Genomic DNA, 20789 nt, shown 5'->3' on the forward strand with positions numbered 1-20789 from the left:
AAATTCTAGTCCGATAGGTAACAAAGAGGAACAAGAGCTACCTCAACTCAAATTGAGGGTTGTGACTGAATGTGGGACTGGTTGGCAGTTGTTTTTTCCCCTCCTTTGGGATGAGGATTTGATAGAAGCAAAAAAAAAAAAAAACCACACACAAAACCAACTCCTTCACTGTTGCAGAAACTTCACCAATGGCTATCAGTTTCCCAGTGGCTGGAATTGGAAAAAACCCTCAAAGAAAGCTAGGAAGGTTTTATGGTAGTGCGTGTCCAAGAAAAAGTATCTGTTGCCCGGGTCCAGGGGTAGAGGATGGGAGGGAGCAGAACCAGTGTGTGAATTCGTGTGCACCTGTCCTGGCCCCCTAGCCTTTTATGATGGCCCCCTCACCTATTAAAAAACCACAACTACCCACAGAGAAGGGTTTGGCTGAAATTAGAAGTCAGGGTATGACTTGGGTCCCCCTATTTTTCTGCTGTGATTTCAACCCCAAGCAGGGGCAGCTTCGGAAATCTTTATTTCATTCCTGAGGTGAGTGCTGGTAGACTATGGGGGGCTGGAGCTATGTTTAGGTCGGGGTGGTGAACCTTTCAGCTGGAGGGCCAAATTCATTTTTGGAGACGCTCTCAGGGACATGTTCCAGCGATGTGCACAGCCAATGGCAAAGAGGGCCAAAACACCAACAATACCAGCTTGCTTGAGCTTAAAAAGCGTATTGCCTTGGGAGAGGCATTTCAATAGCTCAGAGTATGAGTGCAGAATTTACTGGAGCCTGAGGGCTGGATGCGGTTTCTGAAAAACATTTAGGGGCTGCATTTAGAGGAAGGCCAAAAAATGCCAGGATATTCTAGCGTAATTCTAAAAGCCTGAGGCATTTCAACCTTTGAGTGGGGGAAATATGATGCAAAGGTAGGAAAACATCGAATGACTGAGTAGGGACAGAGGAGAAACGGGGTGAGGCCTGGAGCCAACTAGTCGCCTGCGTTAGATTTGCAGCCCCCCCCCCCCTGCCAGTTCTGCGCCACTGCTTTATTTTCCGGAGAGGGGTGAAGGCAATAATGCCCAGAGTTGCCACTTGTTGCATAGCTGTGCTTTTGAATGGCAAGCAATTTAAGGGGATGGCGATTGCTCCCAGGAAATCCTTACTCCGGGCTGGTGAAACATCTCACCGTTTTCTGAGCCTTCCAAACTCACAAGAACTGCAAGATGCTTGCCCCATTCTCTCAGCTCACAACAGTGGAGACATGAGCCACTTGTGATGAACTCTCGGAGGGTCAATATCAAAATGGTAGGCGCACGTGCGTGCACACGTTCAGCTTGTTCAGAGCTGAAGGAAGACCTTGGAGAGCCTCCAAAGTTGTGTGAAGTCACATGCAAGATCTCCTCCTCACTCCTTATCAGGACGGAGCAAGGTTAGTGGCGAGCATAAATCCTGGCTTGCGATCAGCATCAAGCCAGATCTGTCAACCTCTGGTGACCACCACCCATTCCTCAAATACCTGTGAAAGGGAGGCTCTGAAGGGAGCAAGGCCCACACCCAGCACACAGACTTGTGTCTTGCCATCTCCATCACAGCAGAGTGGAAAAGTGTGCTCAGCGGCTTAGCTTAATGCTCCTGCTTCCACAACGTGTACCATTTCCTCCCGTGCCCCAGTGGGTTGCCACTGGATCTCCAGAGAAGCCTCACTGCCAGAGAGGGATGATCTCAGTCACCAGCAATGCTCTTTCCAGGAAAGGAATCCCACCACCCCTGGCTAACACACTGCCAGATGCTGGAGACTGAGGTAATAACAGCGTTCCCCTCAGCATATAATACTGGAAATGTGTGTCAGGTGGTTGAAAGAAGACCCAAGGTCTGAGCGTTTTTCCAGAAGTCATTTGTGAATGCTGGGGCTTTGCTACAGTTGTGCTTTCTCAGCCACATCAGTCCCAAGGCATAAAGGGCCGTCATGCCACCCTTGGTAATGTTACACCAACATTGGTGATGCTTCGACCAACGAAACATTGCCTCCTCCCCAATTTCTCTATAATCTGGCCAGTCCCAGATGCCAATGAGCCTGCAACTCAGTGATCAAATTTTTTCATGTCTGTCATCAGGATCTGTGGTCTTCTCTGTTTTGGCTTAGAATTCCCATCAGCCCTACCTAGCATAGCCAATGGTGAGGGATGATGGGATTTGCAGGAGGGCTCACCCCTGCTTAATAGCCCTGAGAAAATGGTCAGACTACAAGCTCCATGAGGCTGCCTGTCTATGGTGAAAGCCAACACCCCTCCCCTCGGTGCCATTAAGACAGAACGGTAGCTTGGCCGGGATGTGCATGACTGTTTATTGAAAGTAGAATTAAATTGTAACTTGGCGTTGAGCTAATATAAATTCAGCATCAAGAGAAATTAACTCCGGGACCTCTATGGACTGTGCAAATCAAAATCTATTTGCATATACTGAGTGGGTTACATAAATTTTTCAGCTGCACGTGTACTTGGAAAGGGCCAAAGGGCTGTGCTTTGGATCGTGCCCACCTCCTCTCTAGGTACATTGCCAGGCACCCACGTCCATTTAGCAAACAACACTTGCTTTGTAGCCTCGCTTCCTTTCAAAAATGAAAGGTAAGGATGCCGAATTCTGCACTCCAGACTCACTTCCTTGCTTGCAGATTCACATAAAGCAGCCTTCCCCACGCTGATGCTCTCCAAAGGCGCTGGACTACAGCTCCCATAATTCCCAGGCAGCATGGCCATTGGAGGTTGTGAAAACTGATGCAGAGTATTGCAAGACCAACAAAAGGCAAACCATGCTCTGTAAAACGGACAGGCTGAAAGCAGATCTCCCAGTATTTTGGACTTCAGCTCTCAGCATCCCTGATCACTGGCCATGCTGGCAGCTGCTTCTCGGATTCGAAGTCCAAATACCGAACTGCAGAAGTCCTGCTTTATAAAATGCAGTATTAGAGCACTGAAAAACTGGGCAGTCTGAAATTTCCAGAAAATACCTGCTTTACAGTGAAAGCTTTGCACAGTGGTGCTTCAGAATGGTGCCCTTCAGGTGGGTAGGACAACAACTCCCATCATCCCAAGCCAGTCTAGTCAGTAGTGATGGAATTGATATCCCAACGTATCTGGAAGGCACCAGATAAGCTTGAGGAAGGCTGGTTTAATGCTAAAAGCCAGCAGGGTAAAGGGACACAAACAGCTGTCTTTGAGTTGCAGTGACAGAATGGGGAGTTTAGGACAGGGTGCCGAAAGAGGAAGGCGGCCCGCCCATGATTAAAAATGATAACCTTGCCCCAGATATGGCCCTGCACTCTGCAAACCTGTCCGTAGACTACTATGGGCATTAGGATGACCTTGATGGGTTAGGAGCATGAATTGCCATTGCGGTTTTGCGTGCAGAGTGGGGTATTTGCAGTCCCCAGGTGGATAAAACTCCTCAAATATTCTTAGGTGGAGATCTTTGGGAGTTTCCCCCTTCTTCCTCTAAAAAGTTGGGCCCCTTCATAGGCAACACAGCTTTGCTGAACAGCCAGCTGCAGGGGACTCTGCCTGCTGGAGCATTTCTGCCAAAGGAACTCTTTAATTACTTCTCCCCCAGCAAAGAGGCCCTGGCGACTCGTTCCCCATACACTTCAGTGGATCATCCCCCTGCCCCCTCCTCCCCTGGGCTGGAGGTGCATCAGGAATCAACTCTTGAGAAGTCCTCTGTTGCATTCGAGAGTCCTTTGCTAGTGTCTTGGATTTTCAGGGAAAACAGGGCTGAGGTGTGCAAACGGCAGAGGGGAAGGTCCCTGAAATCAGTGGCATTGGAAGCCACCAATGGAAAGTCTGTGGGGCTGGATCAGACCCCTCCAAGGCTGGCCACCCATCCCTAGCATGGATGTGTAGTGCGAATTCCTCTTGTCTGAAAATCAGGCGGCCTCAAATATCCAGATTTTTGGTCTGGCTGCCCACTGTCCCCTACCCCACTTTGTGTATTTCCCTATCAGTGCAACCAGATGCTAATAACTTTCCCATTTATCAATGTCATCATTTCTGCCCTCACACACTGAAAACTGTACCAAGGTAGTTTCCGTAAAGGGCATCTCCCATTGTTCTGAAAACCATCCCTACCCCTTCCGCACCAATACAGACTGGTAATCTTTGCTAAAAAATACATTGCTTTTGTTTCACTACAAAGAAATGATCTCAGGCTGGGGAATACAGGCTGTGTTATGTAACAATAAACCTGACTAGTTGTCTAGTAGATCAAGCTCCTTTTCTATTAAGAGAGAGAGAGAGAGAAGAGAGGGAGAGGAAGAGAGAGAAAGATCCATCTGGTGCCACCACAATATTATTGGTTCAGTGTTGTTCAAGAAGTCAACTCAAGCAAGACTTGACATCGTCTCACTATGCAGTCTGGTTGTGCTGTGGATCTCCAGGTGGAACATAAAATGAGGCCTGGAACTGTCCATCCTGCTTTGTATGTAAGATTTATTCTAACTAAACCATCCTCTGTAGATGCTGAGCTGAAAGAACATCAGTAATTGGCCCATGATGCCGCTGCTGAGCTTGACGGTGACTTCAGGTCCACACGTTTGCCCCTGGCGAACTCTCAGCACCAGGAAACATCGATCTCCTTCCACGGGGATGACCTCAGCTAAGTCGTGTGGGTTCTGCGATGTCGAACCAGGTGTGAGTTTTGGCCAAATTTCTTCCCACACTCAGGGCACTTGTACGGTCTCTCTCCTGTGTGGGTGATCTGGTGCCGTATGAGATCGGAACTCCATCGGAACTTCTTCCCGCACTGGCTGCATCCGTAAGGGCGATCTCTCGCATGGGACATGCGATGCCTGGTCAGCTCAGAGCTCTGGTAAAAGCTCCGGCTGCACTGCGCACACCGAAACGGTCGCTCCGAGGCGTGGGTCCTTTGATGCCGTGTCAGCTGGGAGGTATGACCGAAACGCTTGCCGCACTGAGGGCACTGGTGCGGCTTTTCCCCTGTGTGGATCCTCTGGTGGGTGAGCAGGTGCGAGTTACGGCTAAAGGTTTTCCCACATTCGGAGCACCGGTGGAGGGGCTTCCCTGCTGGCGGTGGGACTCGGATGGGACTGAGGCGTGTGGCCGGATTCTCCCCCAGATCACCGCATCTCTCCTCATGCTGCTGACCAGCTCGCTCCCCACAATTCTCAGCCAGCCCATTCTCCTGGGAATTCCCAGAATTAATTCCCACTTCCATAGGACCTCCCTGCAAGGGGTTCTCCTCTTGGGTCCCGTTGGACATCAGGGTACCTGGTGAGAAGAGAGAAAGAGAAGCACTGTGTAGGGTTTATCAGTACAGTCCTCTGGTGTCTGTGCAGGCCAGGGCGACACCCGGTAGCTGTCAACGTGGAGACGGAGAAATCTGCAGCAATGCTCTCTCTACCAGGGATGGAGCCTATTTTCTGGCTCCGGTCCTTGGTGAATTCATATTGTCGCATTTCAGGGATATCAAGCCAAAAAGTTGTGTGCAAATTGCTAAGACTCCCCTTCTTTGGGGTCCTGTGCTGCCCGTCAGGCCTTTAGAAAGTGGATCCGAAGGCCAAGCTAAACCAGATACTGAGCGAGTGACGACCAGCTGTGTGAATGGCTTTTAAGCTGAAGTAAACTGAAGGTGCGTGGGAAGCATCCTGATCGCTACTCCCCTTGCACCTGCTTTGTTCATTGGAAAAAAGCTCCAATGTCCTTTACTGCAATCCATTTTATTGAAATAAAATAAATAATTCTGCTATAATTCCCCCGTCCCTCCATGCATTCACCCATTTTCTCCTTATTTCCAAGGAGATAATGAGAACGATGCGCAAAGTGCTTAGCCAATCGGAACAAAGGAGTGATGATGCGCGTTGCCAGAGAGAGCAGTGGGGAGCGGCGATCAAGCAGAAGCTTAGAGCAGCCCCTTCTGTTGCTGCTTTCCATGGGACTCTGATATTTTCTCTCTACTGATGGTCAAATGGAACTCCCAAGTCCAGAAGTAACGAAAAGCCATAGTGAAATATTGAACACTTAGAACAAGCTGTCGAACATAATGTGCTGGAACACCAAAACTGGGTTCCAACAACACAACAGTCCAACCAGGGTAAAAATTCACCATGGCTTCTTATGACATGCATATTCAGCCACAGTTTAATTTTAAGAAAAGGTACTCAAGTTTGTTTGTTTTCTTCTTCCTACCTCATCCCCATTTATTTATTTAAAACTTTTCTATACCATCCATACTTCGATGTCTCAGGACGGTGTACAACAAATTAATCCCAAAAATAAAGCTTTTGTGCTGCCTTTTAGACTACACTGGCAGTCAGGAACTGTGCTGTTTTGATTGATCTTAAGTAAGTCTCACATCTTTTTTGGCTCAAGAGTGGGATTAAAATGCTTTAAATAAATATGCACATAAAAACAAATATAACAGGTTTAGTTCCATCACCGCCTCCAGCTTCAACAAACTGTAATCCCTTGTGAAAATGGAATGGAGAAGAATTTTGGGGAGGTAGGAAGCAAAATCGAAGGACTTTTTATGTTTGCTTATAATTAGATAAGATTGTCCTAGTGCAGGTTTTCATATTATCTTTTTCACACTTAAAATATAGAAGCGGTCTTCTTCCCCCACATGAACAGGGTTGTGACTTGGTTCACACACCGGTGTGGTAATTCCTGGCTTTTTAACCTAGAACTCTCCAGGGATGAGCAGAGCATGCAAGCCTTTCCCAATTTCAGTGAAAAATCCAGGAAATGGATCTTTCCAGGAAACCCATGGATTGTTTTGTGACGATCAGAGCTTAAACCATAAAGAGTTAACACAACATCTGCCCATGATTTGCTGCTGAGTTAACTTTGATCTATTTAACCTGGAAATAACCCAGAGTTTCAGTGTTTGGATGTCACAAAGCAACACAGGAATGGGCTGTTCCCAGGTTAAATGACACTGGAATTGGCTCTTGTGCAGCTACATAGTTCACTAGCTACAGACAATTCCTGGGCCAAACACCTGGATGTGCAAACAGTTCACAGCCATCATCTAGTGTTCCCAGAGGCATTGTGACTAGAGTTTCAAAACATGTGGCAGCTGATCGCAGGGCAATAGCCCTGCATGACTTGACCTTTTTAACACTGCAAAAAAGGGAAAGGAAAGAAAAAAGAGTGAAAAGAGGGGCAAAGCTGTATCTCCTCATCTGATTGCAAATAAAACAAACTTTTTCCCCAGTCACTGGAAAGGGATTTCCAGATATACCATCTCCTTACAATTCAGCCTAACTTGAAGGAAGACCAATGTTGTGGATGAATGGCTCACAAAATCTGCCCCAGGAAATGATCACTGATTTCTTCCACTAATTCCCCAGGACAGGAAAATATTCCCAAAACTTCTACTGCCCTAAAGCCTCACAAAATGAATTTATTTATCTGAAGTATTTGATGCAACTCCTCAGCCCCAAAGGCTCCCAAGGATGGTTTCCATATAATCAGTAAAACAAAATATCTCCAGCCTACACTCATGATCTGAAAAGAAAAGACATGTGAGGAAAAAGGAATGGGGAGGGGGAGGAAAAAAGAAGTCTTTTTATTTGAATCAGATCAGCCGCTCTTCTTCTTACCTGGTTCTTGAAGGCCTCGCGGTTCCTGTTTGGGGATGCACGGCATCTTGAGAGCAGGGCCTGGGGCAGGCTGGTTTAGTGTCCCTTCTGCCAAGGATATGCAGTCAGGATGGGGCAGGAGGGGGGCAGAAGGCTCCCATGGCGCTCCAGGCAAGAGCATCTGCTGGGGGCTTACCTGCTCAACTTTGACCCGCACTGTAACCTGACAATGTGGGACAACAGGGTGTTACAAGACAGGTAGGAGTCTCAGAGAAGCACACAGTGTCCTTTCCAAGCCCTACACCCAAAGGAGACCCCGTGCTCCCCTAAAAGTTTTCTGCAGTGCCCATTCCTAATACCCTGTCATGCAGACACGAGAAGCTAAGCCCAGAAGTCCTCCTGGTCCAGCAACCAGCTTCCCAATCAGATTCCTCCAAGAAGGAAGTCACCAGTGCTTCCCAGCAGCTGTATTCAGCAGCACCCGGCCTCTGCGGCTGAAGTGAGAGAGGCTCCAGCAGCAGCTGGAGTGGATGATGACCGAGGAGACCCAGGTTCTGGCACTCACTTAGCCATGAAACTTGCTGGGTGACCTTGGGCCAGTCACTCGGTCTCAACTGAACCCACCTCACAGGGCTCTTTTGAAGATAAGGAGGAGAGGAGGAGGAGGAATATCTAAACCACCTTACATACACACTATAAATGTAACTTATAATGTAAAGTCACAATAGGAATGTACTGATAAATACATAAATATAGCTATCATAGCTAATATTCATTGACAGAATTATCCTCCACAGATTTCTCTGAACACCACTTAGGATGGTGGGCAACCTCACATGTTGTAGCAGTGAGTTCGACCAGTTAATTGGTGCTATTAAGTGAAGTTACATTTCCTCAGGATTCTCCTGAATCTACTGTCAACATATCATGGCAGCGATACGCCTGGAATGAGGAAAGTTCCAGGCTCAATTCCCTGCATCTCTAGGGATGGAAGGACCCTCCTTCAAAGCTTGTTACCTGACTTATTGCCAGTTGCAGGAGTCAGTTAACAAGCAAACTCTGGTAATTTTCTCTCATCCTCCACCGGACAAGGCAATTTCATACATTAGTCTTCCCCAAGTTGCCACCCTCTAGAAGTAACAGATTTCAATTCCCATCAACCTCAGCCAGCACAGCCAAATGTCAGGCATGCTGGAGTTGTTGACTAGAACATCTGGAAGGCACCACGGTGGGAAAAACTACAAACTAATATACCTGCACATTCTTCTATCCCTTTTCTCAACTTCACCCTTCACTTTTTAGACCATGCTTCTTAGGACAGGCACTCGGCTGTTTTTAAATCTGTGAGGTACGGTGTACGTTTTGGGTGCATTTCTATAAAAAGGCTATGATGAAGTCTCTGAGAAGGTTATCTACTGGGGAAGGATGCTAAAGGGTCAGTGGCGGGTAGTTCTCCCATCCCCATGCGATTTACTTCTCCCTTATACCACGGGCCAGAAAGAAAGACACCCTCACCTGCTGCTCCCACATCCCTGCCTCTCGCCGTCCCATGTGATAGCCCTCCACCAAGGCTACAGCCTGAGCACATGTTTCCGGGCCTCGTTCCCACACCCAGCTCTGGACGTCCTGGGGCAAGATGGTCAGGAATTGCTCCAAGATCAGCAGCTCCAGGATTTGCTCCTTCGTGCGGCTCTCCGGCTTCAGCCAGCGACGGCACAGTTCCCGGAGCCTCCGGCATGCCTCCCGCGGGCCTTCCGAGTCCTGGTAACGGAACTGCCGGAAGCGCTGGCGCTGCATTTCAACACTGGCACCAGCCTCCCCCCGCAGGCTGGACGATTTGGCCTTCCGGTGGTCACTCCGGCCGCTCCGAGCATCCAGGCCATTGTGAGGGGGCTGGCCTTTCCCACTGAGGGCCGGCATAAGGCGGGTCATCCACTCCCCTCGGGGCCACTGGCAGGTCTCGGCCGCCCGCTCGAAGGATGACAAGTAGGCCTCAATGTCATCCACGGGGGCAAGTTCAGGGAGCTGGAGGTTGCCCCAGGCAGGGGGCGGGGGCGGGACGGGCACCGGAGCGGGCACCACTTCCGCAGGTGCCCGCAGCGACTGCACCATCTCCTGGCACTGCACCTCCCACAGCTGCGGCATCGGGTCGCTCCTCACCTGCGGAGGGGTTGCCCACCGCAGCAGGTCGCTGATCGTGCCAGCCTGAACGACGAGCGGGGCCTTCCCTGCAGCGTCCCATTCCCACCCTGCCTCCGGGCACGGCGGTCCAGGCTCCTCCATCTTCACCCTCGGCGGCATGGTTTCTTCCAAAGGGTACAAAAAATGGAGGCCTAATGCTGGCGGGGGCACTTCCTGTGTGGTGGCCATTGCGTTCCGCCCTCTAAGGCAGGCGATCCTCGGCTCTCCCACTGGCCAGCTGACAAGGGGCAGAATCGCCTGTGGAGACTTGGCTCGACTGGGAAGCGGCCCCTGATGCGGTACGCAGTCTCAGTGGGCCGGACGGGGCATGAAACAGCCCAGCAGGCCTGGGAGGGTGGCTCAGAAACGTCTCCTACAACCAACGGAGGGATGACTGAGGAAGAGGACTCCCCTCTGATGCAGAAAGGGAAAAAAGCATTGAGAAGTACACTCGTGAGAAGCATGTCCGTACCAAACCATTCCCGCTCGTTAACGGCTATTTGCACTCCTGCTGTGCCTGGACCCTGACTGTGCACCCACTCCTAGCTCAGGCCCAGGCAGTGATGGTGGTACAGAGGAGGAACAGCCGATGCCATTGCCTACCTGCCCGTGAGCTCTCCACCTGCCAAGCAAACAGGTGAAGGTAATGATGAGAAAGCAGATGAGGAGCAACATCCGGTGGTGATGGAGGCGATGAGAAAGTCGACTCACGGAGGGAGGGGGCCCCTGAGGCTGCTTAGCCCACGGGCCGGCAAAACCTGCAGCCAGCACTGAGGGGCTGTTTGGTGCCAAACTGCTCCCTGATGATCTGGGGTAACTTGGGACTGCTTCCCTAGGAATGCTTAAGAGATATTATGGGTATGCAGAGCATGATGTAAATATATCTGCAGAACAGCAGTGAACATAAAAAGGGATCCCACTGGATCTAAGATGAGGGTGGGCAACACACAGGCCCCAATCCAACCCCCTAGCTGCCAAATTCTCCTCAAACTATTAAAGGAAGCAAGCTGTGGTTTGCCACCAAATTTTCAGCTGCATCACAGAGGGAAAAAAAGGGGAAACTCAACCTTTTTTGCTGCTGCCAAAATCAGTGGCAAATTTGACAGTGATCCAGGAGGCAGCTCTCAGTGTGTTCTGGTGGGAGGGGAAATTGGCCCTGGAAGCTGTCCACACCTGCTGCAATACTACAAGCAGGGCATGGAGTAACGGCTTTCTGTAGTTGTTCTTCAGCACTCCGTGTTCATCTAAGCCAGCAGCCATCATTACTACTTCTTTTGCCACAAAATTGTGCAAGTACATCACACACTATGCAGAGAAGTGCTGCCTTTGGTGAACCTGTGCTGACTACATCACTGCCTGTTCACCATTTCTGACTGGGGCATCTTGAATGCACCCAGTCAGGTATCTTGCGCTGCCCGGCACTTATGTGTAGCTAGCAGAGATCCTTCACCAGGAATGCGGCACCCAGAATCTGAGAATCACATCCCAAAATCCCTTGCAAGGTTGCAAAGGACACTGAGGCAGTGGTGGGGAAGCACCTGGCTGGCCGGCTGGCCTTTCTGGACTATGCGCCTGCAGGAGGAAGGAACTTTTTACGGCTGACCAAAGAAACTGCATGGTTTGGCTTGTCTGCATGGAGAGAAATTAAGAGGTCTGCAGACCAAAGGTCCATCTCTTCCCCCACAAACTAATCAGATTCCTCTGGGATGCCTACCAGCCAGAACAGTCCTCCTCTGCAATTCTGCAGCTTATCACCTCGGAACATGGCGGTCCATGATAACTAGACAAGGATAAATGCCTATCCATTTTTTCTCTTCTTAAATTCTCTTTTAAATGTTGATGCACATGCTTATCTCTATTCACGGGCAGTGAAGTGACCAGCCTACATGCAGGCAGGCAGTTATGAGCAGACCGATGCACTTTGAAGTTGATTCAAGTATTCAAAGTTTTGCCTCAGAGTTCCAAATCTCTGTTTGTGTGCATGTGTGTGAGAGAGAACTTCCACATGGACATATTCCAGGGACCTTTGAGTAGGTCCTACAGGGAACAAACTTCTGTCGAAAATGCAACATGGCATGTGTGAAGCGGTCTGGCAATATTGCAAGGAGAATCTCTCATACTGATGAGCTACACAATGATGAGTTGTGTGCAAGCGGATCAGCTACGTCAGCACACACAAAAGCAGAATCCTTCTGCTTGATGTGAGGATGGCAAGAAATCCCCCCAACACTCCCCCAAAATGTTGTAAAAGAGCCGCTCTACCACCCAGCCCCCACTGCTCTTCCATAATTGACTTCTGTCCACCCTCTTTCCTCAACTTCTTCCCCAGTTTACTGCTGCTGTCCAACAGACCGAAGACTGACTTGTTTCTCCCCCAGAGAACCCAGGAGTCCTGACTCCCAGGCTTTTCCCGCTTTTGTTCCAGGAAAGCCTCTCTCCCTCCTCTGAGAAGCAAGGAGTCAATCACAGTGTATTAGACCCCAGCTTATCCCGCTTCCTTCCAAGAATGCACAAGTCCTGGCTCCCGCAAGGCAAAGCGAGATCTCGTCCTTTCTGGAGAAGCGCTAATCCTAAACTGCAGCTCTATCCCCCCATGTGGGAGTCCAGCAGTCCTGACCTGAACCGATCCCCCCCACCCGCCGCCCCGGCAGCAAGTCCTGCCTCCAGCCTCCAAGCTCAGCTTCCTTCGAGAACCCAGGAGTTGTGCCTGCAAGCCAAGTCCTCCCCCAGGCCCGCTTCCCTACCAGAACTGCCCCGACCTATCGATCCCTTTCTTAAAGGAACCAGGTGGCCGAGCTAACGCAAGACCTCAGCGCTGCCTTCCGACCTCGCTCCTCTCCCCGGGAGAACCCAGGAGTCCTGGCGCTGCCCGCCCAGCCCGCGCGGAGCCCCGCAGGACGTCCGGGCTGCAGCCGCCTCCGCGCCCCCGCCGCCTCCCAAATTGCCCGGAGTCCCGGCTGCAACTCGCGCGCTCCCCGCTCCCCCTTTGTTCGCTCTCCGCTGCGGCATCGGGGCGCCCGCCCGCCGCCCGCCCGCCCGCCCGCCAGTCGCGGCGCGCCCCGGGCCCGGCTGCGCTACCTGGGCCGGGCGGCGGCATCCAGCGCGGCTCCTCTTTCAGGGCTCCCGCGGTGGCGGCGGCGGCGGCGGCAGCGGCTGCGGCGGCTCCGCCTTGAGTCCCGCGGCGCCCATCGCGCCCTCGGCCGGCTCCCGGCCCTGTGCTGCCCGCCGCCGCGCCGCCGCCGCGCCAGCCCTCGTCGCCTCGCCTCGCCTCGCCTTGCCCTGCCCTGGAGGTGGCCACCAGGTTGGTTCCCGGGCTGCGCCGGAGAGGCTGGGGTTAGTCCCCCCTCCGCAGGGCAGGCACTGGCTGCGATCTCTGTCACTCACCGCCGAAAGGAAGGGGAAGCCGGGTTGGGACAGCCCCTCGCCCAAAGGAGGAGGGGGGTTGAATGGAAGGGGAGGCCGGGCAGGGCTTGCAGTGCCACGATAGCTCCATGGTGGAGCCGCCGCGCCGCTACGCACCGGGCCCGGCGCGGCCAATTCCCCCGGGAAGCGCCGGCCGGGGCCGCGTCGCGCGCTTCCGCGCCGCAGGGCGCGCGGCGGCGGCTCTCCCACTTCGCGGCCACTTCATTGCTTTCTTTCCCCCTTTTTAAAGAAAGGCGTCCGACTAGGTCCTTTGTGGCATTTTGGACTGCGTTGCCTCTGAGGATGTGCAGAATGCTTTTCCTTGGGAGGAAGATAGGCGGCTTTTCCCGCAAGAGCCTGAAAGTGGAAAAGTGAGGCTCGAGGGCGTATCGGGTGTAAAAAAAACGGGGGGGGGGGAGGAAAGAAAGAAACCTGTTCCCATTCCACCGCTAAAACTGCTCTGTTGGATAATAACGTTAGTCCTACGTAGAGGACACCCATGGAAATGAATGGAACTTGAGTCAGTCGGCTAAGTTAAATTTCATTCCTATCAATAGGTTCACGTTACGTAATGCTAACACTGGATTACAGCAAGTGGAGCCCTTTGGCTAGGAGACCTTGCGAGGCCCATACTTAATAGTGTCTGATCATGAGAAACAAAGCCTCATTCTCTTCTTTATTCAATGAAAGTAGAACATTGCTGAATCTTAGGACTGATACAAATATTGTTTATAAATTTATAGCATTTAATAAGTTTACAAAAGTATGGAATCAATTAAGACTTTCATACAGAACAGTCATAGGGGAATCATAGCAATTTTATAACATTACATTATATACAAAGTCAGAACAGTTTCTAGCTTTTTTGGCTGCAAACTTACCAGTTATATCACTGAAATCCATAACTCAGTTTATCATGTTTTATGCAGAGAATGCTTAGATCAGACAACAGGTCTTGGGACACTGTTGACCATAGATCATTCTTTACCGTATTTAGTCTAGAAAATTCTTTTGCTAAGGTACCCCCCTGATTTTTATCATTACAAATGACATAAAATTAATGATATTTTTTTAAAAAATTAGCAGGAGGCTGACACCCCTCTCCCTGGGGCTGAAAATCCGGCACTGACTGGATACCACCTATTGACAAGTCATAGGAAACACTGGACTGTTTAGGTATTAGTTTCAGTGGGTCTACTCTAAGTAGGACTAACATTTGATACAACATGTACAACAGATCTGGTCTGGATAGATCAATATTATAGACTCCTCATATAAGGCAAGGTCTGATTTTCTTTTAAGGAATGGCCAGAAGGACACAATGACTTGGGCAGGCTGGCTGTGCACATGCTTACCTGCCTGATTCCCAAAGTGTATAGCAGAAAATGGTATCAAAACTGCCTCTTCTTATTCATGCATGTCCTACTTTGCAATATGTATAGAAGCAGGTTACGCTATGTCCAAAATCCCAAAAATTCCTTTCAGAAATCTGGGAAAATGTCAAGTCAATCTCAACTATTGAAATCCTCAAAGAGTGCCATTTTACAGAAGGTAGATGCCCTGTGATGACAGTAAATCCAAGGCCCTCGCTAGATTGTGTGTGCGTGCGTGCGTGCGTGCATGTGCGTGCGTGTTTTAATCTGGCTTCTCCAGGAAGTCATTGCAGTTGCCTGGTGGACCTCACTGGGCCACCGCACGGTGCAGAAAAAGGCCTCTCCCTACTACAGATACATCAGACTCTGAACGAGGCAGAAGAACAGTCGCCCTCCACTGCATCTTAGCAGGCATGTGGGTATTATGATAACAGCAACACTGCTGGTGAAAACATGGAAGACCCTGTTTGTTTTGGGTTTGCATCTCTTCCCTTTGGCAAAGCAGAAGGTGGATGAGAGTCCGGTTACCTGGCAGTCTTTTTGGCCCTTTGCAGGGGGATGCTGGATTTTATGGGGATTCCATCGGAAGTTCAGAAGAGGGGAGAGTGCAGCTTTTTCTAATCTGGTGCCCTCCATTTATTGGAGTTCCAGCCCCATAATTTCATTGAGCATGCTGGGAATCTGTTCAGCCTCATAGTCCAATTAAGTAACACTTAACTAAGAATAAATAAGGAATCAGAACAGTGAAGGAAAAACAGCACTGCAAAATGAGAAAACAAAACCTAGGTATTTTACTGTCACTTGTTTTTAGGTGCTTTTGATTGTTTTAAGGTGGGGGGTTGTTTGGTTTAACTCTCGCTATAAATAAATACTTTTTTAGCTGCAAAATTGTTTCAAAGTTTTAAAACTATTTTTCCATTCCATATTACGGAACGGTTTATGGTTATTATTGTATCTTGGGCCTGCTTAGGAACTGTTGTAAACTGCCCAGAGAACTTGGCTATTGGGTGGTACAGAAGATATATAAATAAATGCTGAAACGCCAATCTGCCTTCAGTCTAGGAGAGTGTTATGCCTTTACAAGGGTCCCCATGGCAATTGACAAGCATCCTGAACTGGCAGCTTGGGAGTGCTCCTCGACCCAGAGCTTTCACTGGAAGCTCAGGTAACAGCAGTGGCGAGGAGTGCTTTCCTCCAGCTTCGGCTAATTCATCAGCTGCGCCCCTATCTGGAGAATGACTGCCTTGCGACAGTGACACATGCGTTGGTGACTTCCCGTTTGGACTTCTGCAACGCGCTCTACGTGGGGCTACCCTTGAAGACGGTCCGGATACTTCAATTGGTCCAAAATAGAGCTGCCAGGCTGCTGACGGGGACTGGACGTTATGTTCACATGACTCCAGTTCTCCGTCAGCTTCACTGGCTTCCCATTGAAGTCCGGGCCCAATTCAAGGTGTTGGTTATGACCTATAAAGCCCTAAACGGCTTGGGTCCTGGTTACCTGAAGGAGCGCTTACATCCTTATATGCCCAGCCGCCCCCTGAGATCGGCGGGAGAGGCCCTTCTCCGGGAGCCCTCCATGGAAGAAGTTAGGAGGGTGGTTACTCGGAGGAGGGCTTTCTCAGCGGTGGCGCCTAAGTTATGGAATGCGCTCCCCAGAGAGGTCCGCCTGGCGCCGTCGTTATTTGTTTTTCGGCGCCAGGCAAAGACCTTTTTATTTAAGCAGTATTTTAAATGTTAATATTATTGAATTTTATTTGGCCAGGGCGGCTTGTTTTATAGTGTATATTTGTATTTTATTGTATATATTTTAAAATGTTATTTTAAATTTTTTTTGTTGTAAGCCGCCCCGAGGCTTCGGCGAATGGGGCGGCATAAAAATGTTTTAATAAATAAATAAAAATAAATAAACTGGTCAAAGGTGGGAAAGAGAAACGTCTGAAAAATGGGTATTATGTTTTATTGAGAGTGGCAACCCAGTGGACAAGGTTAAGAGAGACAGGTTGGGTCGAAGAGGGAAAGGGCAGTCAGCTCCTAGGTTTACTTTAAGGATTTGAGAATTAATGAAGAAGGAACTAAGCATTTCTGGTTTTTTGGCCAGACTGCTTTTTCTGCTGGGCTGCAGGATTGGATGTCTCCAGCTGGAGGCAGGTATTCTCCACGGCTATCAGGAAACCTGTGGTGTCAGGCTCAACTTTCTTGAGATGCTTTTCCCGCTCTGTGGATGCGATGACAGAAACTCTTCATGTCAGGTTGTGCCTCTGAGGTGCCATCTAGCAAAAAGGGCTTCCTGGCTGTTAAAGCTTGCCACCCCACATCCCTACCCTAAAAAGCCAGTGTCATCCTTTGCAAAGGAGGGGAAAGTGCAAAATTTCCTTTAGAAATTAAACCAGCTGGACCCTTTCCCAGCTTCTCAGTCAATTTCACAACTCTTTTTTAATTTTAGGGAACCGGGGAAGTGGTCATAATTGGGAAAAAGGATAAGGAAACAGGCCTCTGTTTCTTTGTTTGTTTTTGCTTATTCCCTCTTTTTTCTTGCAAGTCATCCAAGGTTGTCTACATAATTCTCCTCTTCCTCCTCCTCTCTGTTTTATCTACACAACAGCCCTGTAAGGTTAGGTTCCCATGAGGTTAGGCTAGGCTGAATGTCAGTGGCTGGGTCAAAGTCATGCAGTGAGCTTCATGGGCAAGTGGTGGCTAGGAACTGGATCTCCCAAGTCCCTCTAACCACTACCTCCCTCTGCCGCCTCTTCTTCTGCCCATGTCCCTCTTGTGGGGAGCCCATTCACATCCCCTCATCAAGTTTGTAAAGTTGCAGGACTAGTGCTAAAAAATAGTCAACGCTATTCTTGTTCTACAGAACTAATCTTTACATAGCCAAAAGCAACAGACATGAGGTCACATCTGTGGTATTCTCACACACCTTTTTGCAGTGTGCCAACAAGATGAAAGCACCAACCAGCTTTCGGTGTTCATACAGATTCCCGTTTGTTGTCAGAGCAGATCGGGAACATTTTACTCGTTTTTTAATTGGGTAGTAAGTTGCAGGAGATAATTAACATGTCTATGCTACATAGGCAATTCAGTTTCAAACTGGATTAACTTTTTTGGCTTCCTCTAAGGAAAGCTTTGCAAGTATTCCTTGGAGGGCTGTGTGTGGGAAGCCATGATGGTCGAACCAGATGCCATGTGCCGCAGCCGTGCCAAACCAACAGCTAGATAGTTCTGGTTTGGGATGCTCCCGTGGCTGCGAGTTGCATTAACTGGCCACTAGATGGCAGGCTGAGCACGGGCAAGCAAGAAAGGCTTCCTCTGCGTCCCATCAAATACAGTAAGAAGTTTCCTGCTCAACTTGAACTTGAAACCATTGGTTAGCTTGAAGGACTGGAGGACCTGAGAGGGGCCTCTGCTGCCTTCCAGCCATATTGTCACGTGGCGATGCCATTGGGTGTGCATCCTTCGACAGCATGTGGAAGTCAGAATGCAACAGTGTGGCTTTTGGCACACCAGCGCACTGGTTCTAAGAGCACCACTTAAATATCTACAGACGTCATGTAGAAAGAAACACGAGGTGCCTAGCAACGGGACTCAACCTTTCGAAATACCAGCAAGGTCCGTCTCTTGTTTAGTTGCAAGCTGGATTGATCTCAGAGCAAAAGCAGACACCATCCAAAGTGGCTGAGGCTGCAATCTGTGCACTCTTGTCTTGAGAGGAAATTCCACTGGATTTGATGGGCAAAGATGCCTGACTGAGCAAACATAAGATCAGCCAGCACACAATAGTTTGGACTGGAGCGGCTAGGTCACTTTGGCAAGGTAGCAGATTTTAAAATCACACCAGACTCCACCCACCAGAGGAAGAGACCTGTGCAACGCAGAGGCCTAAGAGGACAAAACCCAAAGGTTGTAGGTTGTTGGCATTCAATGAGAGTTCACATTTTGGTATGTAGATACTACTGAAATTCAGCACCAACATTTAAGATGTAAGTGCTTTATAGGTGTTTGGCAATCTTTTGCTTGTTTGATTTCTGTCAAGTGTCAAATAATGTAAGGCAGCCTTCCCAAGCTGGTGTCCTTCCCAGTGTGTTGGGCTATAATTCCCATCATCCCTCATGCTAGGTGGGTGTAGAGGATGTCAAAAAGTGCTGCTTCCTTCACTATTATTTTAATTTCCCTGCAACGCCTCTACAATTCTGATGGTATAGCTCTGAAACAGCATTACGCAAGGGCTCCAGAGGTGTTGCGGAGGAGCTAAGGGCACTGGGCCTCCGTGGCCAGCTGACATTTTGGGTCAGTGTCAGGCATGTAACTGTGCTTACTATCAGTACACATTTTATTACTGAAAGACCACTGAGAAGGATTGACATCTGATTTGATATTTTATTTTGCATTTTTTTCATCCCAGAAGACAGAAGAAGCTGGGCAGACTTTGGAGCTGCTGCATCTACTCTCTTCTTCTATTGTTCCAGAACTCTGTGGTCCACCAAGTGTTAAACGTTGTTTGGAAGGGTGTGTGCAAAGCTCACAGAATAGACGATGCTTCTCAACTCATGCTTAACCCGGACGTTTGTTTTATTGGCTTATTTATCATTCATTTAACTTCTATACTGCCCAACAACTGAAGCTCTCTGGGCAGTTTACAACGATCCATTAAAGCACAGTCTTAAATACACTGCAACATTAGGGGAAAATTACCATACATTTTTAGAAAAACCATATTTAAAACAGATATGCAATTCCAATAACTTAAGCAAGATAAAACCAGAGTCCAATAGACAATTCCGGTTTCCTTGCGGGCTTTCTCCCTTTCAGCACCCCAATTTGGGGCAGGGGTAGAGAGTAGGCACATGGAAATGAATAGGGCTTAGATAAATCATGATGGTTTTCAATAGGTCTACTCCAAGTATGACAAAATCTGGATCTTACCATTGTGCTTGACAGCCTTAGTATTACTGACATGAGGTCTGTTTTGAAATAGATGGTTACAAAACTATTTATTGCAACCATGTATTGATTTTTATTCTTGTGTTTTGTTGATATGAACAGTGGATGGACGGACGGACGGACTGATCAATAGAGAAGCCTGCTATTATGTCAGGCTTGTGAACTTTCTAGATGTATCTGTCTGGCCCCTGTGGGAAGCAGGATGCTGGACCAGATGGATGGTTGCTGTGATCAGAGAGGACCCTTATGATGCGTTTTTCTAGAACAGGGGCCAGCCCTGCCGTTAGGCCAAGTGAGGTGAATGCTTCAGGAGCAAAAGCTGAGAGGCAGCTCCCCAAGGTACCCCACTGCCTTCAGGAGTGTTGAAGAAAGATGCTCAGGCTTGGATTTATACTTGGAATGGGAGGAGACGCCCTCTAGTCTTTGTCTCAGGCAGCAAAATGGCTTGTGCTCACTTTGATGAGGCACAAAACCTCAGAACCAGGGGCCAAATCCAACCCACCAAGAGTCTGAATCCTCAGATGGCTGCAACCTCTTCCCATCCCTCATCCCCATTTCTCCAGCCAACATTTGTCTGGCAGTTTTCCCACAGGCCTCCCCCCGCCCATTCTAAATGGTTGAAATGCCTTTCCTAAATAAATGGGCTGGTATTTTTTGAATTTTACCCCCTTTCTCCCTGCCCGTACTGAAATGCAGCCCTGGAGAACATCTCCAAAATTGAATTTGACCTTCAGGCTGAAAGAGGTGTGACACCCCCATCTTATAAGATTCCCCCCAACCCTCCTTTAGGAGCAGCAAAACATGCAACCTTCCCCCTTCGGCCTCAAGTGATACCCCCCAGAAGAAGCTCTGCCTGTCCCAACTGAATCTTTTTCAGCACAGCACCAAGTTTCTACTTTTGTGGGTATTTTTCCCAACTCAGTGACCCCTCCTTTTCCTTGGAATAGGGAACACAGCAGGCTGCCCGGTCCTGAGTCACATCCTATGGATTCATCTAGTCCTGGATTTATCTCGTCCCCACCTAGACGGCGCTGCAGCTCCAGAAGGGTCTCAGGCAGCCAAACCTGCAAGAGCCGGTGTGGTGCAGTGGTGAAGAGCGTGGGACGGGGGCTCAGAGGATCTGGGTTCGAGTCCCCGCTCAGCCATGGAGCCAACTGGGTGACTTTGGGCCAGTCACAGACTCTCAGCCCAACCTACCTCACAGGGTTGTTGTTGTGGGGATAAGATGGAGGAGGAGAGATGATGTAAGCTGCCTTGAGCCCTTTGCAGGAAAAAGGCAGGATATAAATCGCTATATATATATATATATATATATATATAT

General features: G+C 49.2%; 1 protein-coding gene across 1 annotated transcript; it reads right to left on the reverse strand.

The window, feature by feature from the left end:
- Positions 1-2302: 2302 nt before the first annotated feature.
- LOC123032312 (zinc finger and SCAN domain-containing protein 23-like) lies at positions 2303-11491 on the reverse strand. Its single transcript, XM_044448107.1, has 4 exons — positions 11464-11491; positions 9084-10163; positions 7590-7791; positions 2303-5256 (listed from the first exon to the last, which is right to left on the reverse strand). Exons 2-4 carry the CDS (start codon positions 9936-9938, stop codon positions 4625-4627), a joined length of 1689 nt encoding a protein of 562 aa, XP_044304042.1. The 5' UTR covers positions 9939-10163; positions 11464-11491; the 3' UTR covers positions 2303-4624.
- Positions 11492-20789: the final 9298 nt, after the last annotated feature.

The sequence above is a fragment of the Varanus komodoensis genome, unplaced genomic scaffold, assembly GCF_004798865.1.
Source record: "Varanus komodoensis strain SLA01 unplaced genomic scaffold, ASM479886v1 scaffold53, whole genome shotgun sequence".
Classification (NCBI taxonomy): domain Eukaryota; kingdom Metazoa; phylum Chordata; class Lepidosauria; order Squamata; family Varanidae; genus Varanus; species Varanus komodoensis.

What these genes read in the sequence shown, in the direction of transcription:
- LOC123032312 (XM_044448107.1), bottom strand. Translation starts at nt 9,938, where the DNA reads ATGGCCACCACACAGGAAGTGCCCCCGCCAGCATTAGGCCTCCATTTT. An exon ending in CAGGGATGTGGGAGCAGCAG is followed by an intron (nt 7,792 to 9,083) that starts GTGAGGGTGTCT and finishes CCACATTGTCAG; the next exon opens with GTTACAGTGCGGGTCAAAGT. An exon ending in GCGAGGCCTTCAAGAACCAG is followed by an intron (nt 5,257 to 7,589) that starts GTAAGAAGAAGA and finishes TCTTCTCACCAG; the next exon opens with GTACCCTGATGTCCAACGGG.